The 9,512-nt window shown below is 43.0% G+C and overlaps 1 protein-coding gene across 2 annotated transcripts in view; it reads right to left on the bottom strand.

The window, feature by feature from the left end:
* Positions 1 to 9,354, bottom strand: part of clstn3 (calsyntenin 3) — a 28,765-nt gene extending 19,411 nt beyond the window's left edge. Inside the window, exons 1-5 of one of the 2 annotated variants that reach the window (XM_058052999.2) lie at positions 9,057 to 9,354; positions 8,514 to 8,580; positions 4,492 to 4,614; positions 1,621 to 1,831; positions 1,332 to 1,540 (exon numbers count right to left, since the gene is read on the bottom strand). In XM_058052999.2, the coding sequence (XP_057908982.2) occupies positions 1,332 to 1,540; positions 1,621 to 1,831; positions 4,492 to 4,614; positions 8,514 to 8,580 (610 nt within the window). In that variant the 5' untranslated portion in view covers positions 9,057 to 9,354. The remainder of the gene's footprint in view (positions 1 to 1,331; positions 1,541 to 1,620; positions 1,832 to 4,491; positions 4,615 to 8,513; positions 8,581 to 9,056) is intronic. The other variant, XM_078790828.1, reaches the window with a different exon arrangement.
* Between the last annotated feature and the right edge of the window lie 158 nt (positions 9,355 to 9,512).

The raw sequence follows: 9,512 nt of genomic DNA on the forward strand, positions 1-9,512 counted from the left end.
GAGAGGGGAGGGGAGGGAGGGGGGATGCAGAAGAGAATATAATGACACCAGAACTAAAAGTGGAACACTCACCAAATCCCCAACACAATGGCTACTTTTTGATACACAGCACGTGTACTTGAGGGTGTTTGTGAGGTGAGACAAAGTGATTGTCTCACAATAGGATGCGAGAGTGGGGAACAAGGATCAAGGAGCATCAAATAGACAGGAGAAGCCTCCGAGGACGAGGTGGGGGGGTCAGAACACAAGGTCCTCAAATTAAAGAAATACTGTAGCGTCACAGTGAGCCAGCTTCCTTCCTTCCTCCCTTTTATTTTTTTTCTTTCCTGTTTTGTTTTGACCGTCAGTCTTCCAGTGGACGGCTTAATGAGGAAGAACAGCAGCAACAAAGAGACACTGCATATACCTGAACAGCTGCTGGAGTGTTTATGCAGATAGAAACACATAACAAAAGTCCACCCACCCACGCTTTAAGTCTATTTTCAACATTTTGGGGCTTCTACCTGGCAGAAGACAAAAATCGCTGCAATTGTTTGGACTATTCTTGTGCATGCGGTCTATTTTCTATAGGCTCTGTTGTGATTCATTCATTCATTTTCTACCGCTTATCCTCATGAGGGTCGCGGGGGGTGCCGGAGCCTATCCTAGCTGTCTTCGGGCGAGAGGCGGTGTACACGCTGGACTGGTCGCCAGCCAATCACAGGGCACATATAGACAAACAACCATTCACACTCACATTCATACCTATGGACAATTTGGAGTCGCTAATTAACCTAGCATGTTTTTGGAATGTGGGAGGAAACCGGAGTAAAACCCACGCATGCACAGGGAGAACATGCAAACTCCACACTGAGATGGCCGAGGGTGGAATTGAACCCTGGTCTTTTAGCTGTGAGGTCCGCGCGCCAACCACTCTTCCACCGTGCAGCCTGTGTTGTGATTGTTTTTTTCCAATTGGGATTACAATGTACATAGAGATGATGACATATAGACACATAATCATCAGGTTTTCTCCAGGTACTCCGGTTTCTTCCCACATTCCGAAAACATGCTAGGTTAATTGGCGACTCCAAATTGTCCATAGATATGAATGTGAGTGTGAATGGTTGTTTGTCTATATGTGCCCTGTGATTGGCTGGCGACCAGTCCAGAGTGTACTCCGCCTCTCACCCCAAGACAGCTGGGATAGGCTGCAGCATGCCTGTAACCCTAGTGAGGTTAAGCGGTATAGAAAATGATGCCCGGCGTTTTTGTCACGTAAAAAGACTAGTCAAGCTAATCTCCATTTGGAACAATGAAAAATGATGTCGGATGTATTTTAAGTGTCTTACCGTCGTTGTCAATAGCAAAGGGCACATTGGGGGTGATGATGTCATAGAAGCAAATCTGGCTGTACTGTGGAGAGCAGTCAGCATCCAGAGCTTCCACTCGTACGATACGGTCGAAGAGACGCCCCTCTGGGACAGATGCCTCATAGCGACGCTCCACAAACACGGGAGAGAACTCATTGACGTCATTGACACGTACGTGCACAGTCGCCCTGAGGGATGAAGACAGTTTGGAATGGCTGGGAAAAAAAAAAAAAAAGATGTGCAATCATTCCCGGGAGGATGGACCCACTTGTGGGATTTCTTGCTGTTGACTCCATCGGGTCCCTCGCCACAGTCATAAGCCTGGATGGTGAAGCTGTGCTCCCGCTGGCTCTCACAGTCCAGCGGCTCCTTGGAACGAACAAGACCCTCACCGGTGGAGCGGTCCAGAACCACAGCCTCAAACTGGACCGAACCTGAGCCAGAAGGCCCGTTGTGTACCCGGAAGCCACAAATTTCACCTAAAAAATGGAGGGAAATGAGGCACAAATCACATATTTATAAATATATTTACCCATCGCTAGCTAGCAATATGTAGATAACTACCTAGCTTGTCATTTCTATCTATTGACCTATTGCTAGTTAGCAATATGTAGCTAACTACCTAGCTTGTCATTTCTATCTCTTGACCTATTGCTAGTTAGCAATATGTAGCTAACTCACTATCTAGTCCTACCTGCCTATGTATCAATCTATGTAACTGTATCCTGTATGTCTTTATGTAACTTTATGTACTTAATTTATCTATATTTTACTGTATATTTGTGTATATTCATTTATCCACCTATAGCCTTTCTTGGCTAATTTAGCTAACTATCCATATGTAGCTAACTATCTAGCTACCTTGCTAGCTAATCTTGCTAGCTAATGACAATGACTGACTCAAAGATATTATAGGATATTACCGTATTTTCCAGACTATAAGTCACATTTTTTTTCATAGGTTGGCTGTTCTTGCGACTTGTACTCCAGAGCGACTTATAAATGAAAAAACTGTTTATATTACATAAAGACTGGACACCTTTTCTGTTCATGTTTATTTTTGTGTAGCTGAATAACCATTGTGTTAGCATATCTTACATCTTGCAATGTCTGTTTTGGTCAGGTAGTTTGTAAAATAAATTACCCGCAAAAAATGTGACTTATAGTCCAGTGCGACTTATGCATGTTTTTTTGTCCTGTCTAATTATGTATTTTTGGCCTTGTGCGACTTATACTCCGAAGCGACTTATAGTCCTGAAAATACGGTGTACTGATAAAAATATATAAAAAGTACAGCATACTCTGGGTGTCAACAGATTTCATGTCACAAGATCTCACAAGATTAAAATGTGACAAGATTTCTTGTTTAGAAAAAAAACTGTCTCGCAATCATCACACAATACATAAAAGCTAACTTGATCAATTTCGCCCGCCTCCATATTGCCATATGCATGCATGTCTGATTTTCTCGTCTTGCACCTCCAAACAGGCAGGAAGAGGGTTCATATGCTTCATGCATATATTCAACAGCGAACAGAGCGGGGCCTCTTGTCAGTCATACAATCGCTTTGTCTTAGTGGCGGAAGGCGGGGCCACTAGCATACACACACACACAGCAAGCGTGGTGCTTCGTGAGGAGCAATGCAAAACAACATGAGGGGGAAAAAGATGCTTTCAAAGCCAAATGCCACAGCCTCCGTGTGGGATATTAATAATGACCAAGGTGAGCCCGTCAACAAAAACAAGCCAGTATGCTAAATTTATTAGAAAATAAATATTGCATTATTATGATATATTATTATATTTTATAATATTAGTGGTTCATTTGGTTTTATAAAATGCTGAGAATAATATTGTTTTGTGTCATGATAATTTAAAATATTATATTTAATAAATGGGCGGCACGGTGGTCTAGGGGTTAGCGCGCAGACATGTGCATGCGTGGGTTTTCTCCGGGTACTCCGGTTTCCTCCCACATTCCAAAAACATGCTAGTTTAATTGGCGACTCCAAATTGTCCATAGGTATGAATGTGAGTGTGAATGGTTGTTTGTCTATATATGCCGTGTGATTGGCTGGCGACCAGTCTAGGGTGTACCCCGCCTTACGCCCGAAAACAGCTGGGATAGGCTCCAGCACCCCCCGCGACCCTCGTGAGGAAAAGCGGTAGAAAATGAATGAATGAATATTTAATAAATCAGAGATGTTCCGACCAGGGTTTTATGCTGCCGATTCTGATACCAATTATCTGGGTCTGATATCGTCTGATACCATATTAACATTGTAATGCCAAAGAACTACTTTAAAGGCGTAGTAGTGTCACCACATTACATCAGCTAGCTGCTAGCCAGCTAGCAACTAGCTTCATCGCACATTCACTCACAGTGCATACATACATACTTTTCATTTTGGAACATGCTACGTGTATCTTTCGTATTTATGTTGCTAATGTGAATCAATATAACCAAGAAGGGCGTTCTTTTAAAGCTTAAACTGACTAAAGTACACCAAAATACTTTCATAAGTATTACATGTTATCATGTATGTACAGTATGTATTATATATAAAACCATAAAACATTTGCGGAACAGGCGTGTCCCATTAAGAGCATCAATGAGCTGCCTCTTTTTTTATCTGTTTTTATATCTTTAAAACACACAGAAAGATGGGCTAAATTCCCCCCAAAAGTGTAGTTTTCCCTTAAGGTCTTAATATAAGGAATAAAATAACATACCGTATGGTGTACCAACCATCAATTAGGATTCAATGACATAAAAAAAAACATGTTAAGTGTATTTTAAGTATAAATCATTGGTGACAATCTGCAAAGTACAACAGAGACGAATGGTTCCACCACTCCGTGCCAAATTGAATGTCATCCAATCTCTTATTCTGAGCGACACTAGCCCATTACGTTGTAGCGAGTCCTTCGAGTTGCTCTATGATAATTTGAAGCAACATAGTTATTTTCAGGTCCCAGGGTGCACACATGATAGAGTAGCTGACTGTTGCTGCAATGATGGCTTCAATTACACTACTGTGCTCTAAATATAGAAGCCCTCGGCGGGGCTAAAATGAGGAAAATATGGTGGAAGAAATCATCTCCTCTGAGGTTGTCCAGGTCATTGCATGTACTGTACCGGCGTAGTGCAGCGGAGCATCTTTATCCAGGGCGAAGAGTGGTGGGTTGAGGAGCACGGTGTTGTCGTTCTCCATGACGATGCCCTGGTACTCGGTCTCGATCCATGGCTTGTGCTTATTAGCTGGAAGGACCAAGGAGGCTTTAGGTCAAAGGGAGCTATTTAAAGAAAACAAATTATCGGACAAAAACTATTCTGCACAATGTTAGAGGACTGAGAAGCATGTGTACAATTTGGGAAAGAATGGTTGAAAAACATGACCACCACCAAAACATCCTTGTTCATCTGCCATTTTTTTGGTGTGCATGTATTCAAGCATGTTTTCCAGTGCGTCAGCAGCCATCTTTCCAGTTTCCGCCCAACAATGACACCCTGATCAAATTTCCCTTTTTTTTTTTTTTTTTTTTAAATCACCCTCATACCATATGGAGCGGCTATCCATCAGCTGCACAAGGTTTCTAACTCTAACGCCTGAGGTTTTTCCTGTGAATTTAACCTTTAATTGCCAATTAATTATTCATCTCAGTGCTGGATGTTCAGTTGCTGGAGGATCAAAAGGCCAAGTTAATGAGCAAGATGGGAGGATTGTTCTACACACTGCCGCAAAGTCACAGTGTCTCCTTTTTTTTTGTCTATTGTCCCGCAGCTCCTTTTGCAAGTTGGAAAATCAAGACTGCACAAAAAAAAAAAAAATCCATCTTCCTCACAGATACGATGACGTGACAACTTTGAAGATAAGACCGGCTTTAAAATACCGTATTGACCCAAATATAAGATGGTATTTTTCCCAGAGAAAAAAAAAAGTAAAAAAAGAGGACTGGTCATACATGCAAACTATAGCAAGTTTGAGCTTTTCTTCCAGACACTCACACACTGTGACCATATATGGTACAATTTGCAGCGTACATAATGACAACACATGACGATACTGATTTAATGATGGCGATGAGACGCGTAAAGTAGTTTGTCACTCTAAGGTGACATCATAATGTACAACTATGATAATCTAATTCCTTCATTTTGGACAATTATGATGCAAATATTACGGATTTTGTATAATTTTTGTTCCATAAACACAAACAAAGTCAGTTTTATCACATTTCAGACATGCAGTCAATCCCAGAAGTAGTCATAATTTTGAGTTAAAGGGTTTTTAATCTGGAAGTGCAAAACACTGCAAGATGTTCATTTTCATGATGAAACATACATACTGTATGTTGAGTAATTATACTGCAATTAATTTGATTGCAATGTACTCTATAAACATTGCAGCAGCCATTTTGTTATATCCACTGTACTACATTAGTAAATAGTTGCATCCACACATGAACAGACAAGAGATCGTCATTTTCATAAAATATCAGTTTTGCTTGTCTACACGGAAAGCTGCCATTTTCAGACTTTCCTACTGTTTTTAAACACAGCATTTAAAAGCACCCAGGACACTATTTCCATGTGAATCTTAGTGGTCTTAGTGGTGGGAATATCATGGTCTGGGGCTGCATGAGTGCTGCCAACACTGGGGAGCTATGGTTCATTATGAGAATCACGCTATCCTTTACAGTGGAGTTCCAGAATTTAACTTAACTGAACCCCTGTGGGCGGCACGGCGATGTAGTGGTTAGCGCGCAGACCTCACAGCTAGGAGACAAGGGTTCAATTCCCACCCTCGGCCATCTCTGTGTGGAGTTTGCATGTTCTCTCCCCTGTGGGTTTTGTCGGTTTCCTCCCACATTCCAAAAACATGCTAGGTTAATTGGCGACTCCAAATTGTCCATAGGTATGAATGTGAGTGTGAATGGTTGTTTGTCTATATGTGCCCTGTGACTGGCGACCAGTCCAGGGTGTACCCCGCCGGTAGAAAATGAATGAATGAACCCCTGTGGGGTTTACTCAAAAAACGGAATGTGGAATAGGTGTCTAATATTTATATATTTATATATTTCCATGTCCAAGAGGATTAAGGCAGTGCCAGATAAGCTTCAGAAGATATAATAATAAAATGCCTGCTGAAATATGCTTAAATGCTCATATACAGACAAAATAAAGATACAGTATAACAATTATCCAGTCTGGCCACGTCCCCTATTCTAGTTCCACAGTCCATTTTTTTTTTTTTTGGTCATTTATCTCCCGCCCTCAGCTGCCCTCCCTCCTCCGTGCCTCCCTCCATGTAGTATTAATCTGAGCATCAGGCATGTGGATTACATTCAGGATTACAGATTGAGAGGCATTCCATCTCCCTTGGCACCCGTCCTGCCTCTGTCACTCTATCTCCCCACAACACGCCTGCTTCGTCTGCCACCATTGGCCAACATGTCTTCCTGACACCACCTGATCTCAGAGACCACATTCACCCTTCCTCCTCCTCCTTCTCCTCCTCCTCCTCCTCCTCCTTTCTCCTTGTCTGCGTCTTTTCAGCCATGACTGCTTCTACTGCTCCTGTCACTGCTCCTTCCCTGCCGTCTCTCCATCCCCCATCCTTCCCTGATGCTGCATCCCGCCCCGTCTTTTCCCAACATCCCTTCAACCCCCCCCCCGCACACACACACACACATGATCTTTACAACACTGACTTGGAATCGGGAGGATGATGAATGTGACACCAAAAGGAAGGTAATAAGAGTCACGGCACGTACATGTAATGACATTCACTCTAGCAAAGTTGCTTGCCAGTTATTAGGCACGCCCATAATACAGCTCAAGCTGCTGGGGGTCCTAATATTCCGAAAACTGGCTACGTATCCAGAACATCTCCAAGTGCAGCTGTTTGTTTCAACAAAAACAAGTAGTCACGGGCCATTTTATTAGGTACACCTGCACAATCCAATGAGCCAAACCAAGTACTCTGCATTCATAAAGATAACAATACAATGATTATATTATCAATATTTCTTCAATAGTAGTACTACAAATAACAATAATAAGTTAATTGGCAACTCTAAATTGTCCATGGCTATGAATGAGTGTGAATGGTTGTCTATATGTGCCCTGTGATTGGCTGCCAACCAGTCCGGCGTGTACCCCGCCTCTCCCCCAAAGTCAGCTGACCCTCATGAGTTTGAAACAGTATAGAAAATGAATTAATTATAATATTATATTATATTATCACAATATTCATAAACAACTAAATTGAAGGATACAAATTGAATGAGGGCTGCATGGCGGTCTAGTGGTTAGCGCGCAGACCTCACAGCTAGGAGACCTGAGTTCAATTCCACCCTCGGCCATCTCTGTGTGCAGTTTGCATGTTCTCCCTGTGCATGCGTGGGTTTTCTCCGGGTACTCCGGTTTCCTCCCACATTCCAAAAACATGCTAGGTTAATTGGCGACTCCAAATTGTCCATAGGTATGAATGTGAGTGTGAATGGTTGTTTGTTTATATGTGCCCTGTGATTGGCTGGCGACCAGTCCAGGGTGTACCCCGCATCTCACACGAAGACAGCTGGGATAGGCTCCAGCACCCCCGCAACTCTTGTGAGGATAAGCAGTAGAAAATGAATGAATGAAATTGAATGAATAAATTGAGAGTTGCGGGTGTGCTGGAGCCTATCCCAGCTGTCTTCGGGCGAGAAGCCGGGTACACCCTGGACTGGCTGCCAGCCAATCACAGGGCACATATAAACAAACAACCATTCACACTCACATTCATACCTATGGACAATTTGGAGTCGCCAATTAACCTAGCATGTTTTTGGAATGTGGGAGGAAACCGGAGTACTCGGAGAAAACCCACGCATTACACACTCCACACAAAGATGACCGAGGTTGGAATTGAACTCGCGTCTCCTAGCTGTGAGACCGTTATTATATATTTCCAAAAAACATTGAAATGCAGCTCTTAGTATAATGCAGTGCGGTTCCATATGATCCCAAAAATAAATAATTACATTAATAGTTTATGATTTCTATGCAGGTGTACCTGTAGCGCCATGCCCACCGTATATAACCAGGTAACTTTACGGCACAAAGCAGAACACAGGACAACATGAAACAAGTCAATAATCGGACGAGGAACTGACCTTTGTTGCCACTGGCAACCGAAGTCAAGCAAAGGAAGAGGAAGGAGAGAAATTTCATTCTGCCCATCTGAGGGAGGAGAGGTGCACAAGGGGGCAACAGGGTTAGATTCTAAGGGGGGGGCATGCATCAACAACTGATTAGAAAAGACAAGCAAGAGAGGTTAACAAAAATAAAACATGCACAAGCAATTCAATAAATCCAATAAATGATTCATATATATGTTTAAAACTGTGTTAGCCTGCCTTTTAATTATGGTTTGTCAGCTTGAGGCTTTAAGTGAAAATGACTCCTGAGGGTAGAGATGCTTAGTCGGGAGGCAGAGGGATAGAGATGGAGGGGCAGGGTGGGGATCCAGCTACAATATACTGCATCCCCATAACATAACATAGACCAGGACATGGAGTACATGAGGCCACAATCCATGTGTGGACACTTGCAATGCGACATATGGCTGCGTGTATGTATTGATGGTTGGCATTCTATTTAAAGCATTAACGTGGATTGTCTCAGCAGACATGATGATGATGATGATGTGACATTACCGTGGTGATGGTTGAAGAGTTGCTTCCCGTAGCCCGTGTACCTACAGCTCTCCTTGCACCAGCATCCACCCCTCACGCCCCTGTCCTCGAATAAAACAGGACCTCAGAGCCTCCCGGTGGGGGGGAAAAAAAAAAAAAGATGGAGGTGGGAAGAAAATACACACACACACACGTACACAAAAAGAGAGAAGGCTGGCAAATGACGAAAGGAGCGATGCCCTTGTTTTTTTCGTCTGTGGAGGAGAGAGAAGGAGAGATTGCGTGGGGATGTTACGCTGGCGTCCCCCCCCCACACACCCCTCCCTCACTCACTCACTCACTCACTCACTCGCTAGCTAGCTCGCTCTCACGGCGTGTTAACCCGCCCACACTGCGTCCTTCTCAGGCTACATCCTCACAAATCAGCCTGCTGTTCCCATTTTTTTTGTTGCTTTAATAGCACAATTAATCTCATCA

Source organism: Doryrhamphus excisus, linkage group LG5, assembly GCF_037039965.1.
Source record: "Doryrhamphus excisus strain RoL-2023G ecotype Guam linkage group LG5, RoL_Dexc_Guam_v1.1, whole genome shotgun sequence".
In the NCBI taxonomy this organism is placed as follows: Eukaryota; Metazoa; Chordata; class Actinopteri; order Syngnathiformes; family Syngnathidae; genus Doryrhamphus; species Doryrhamphus excisus.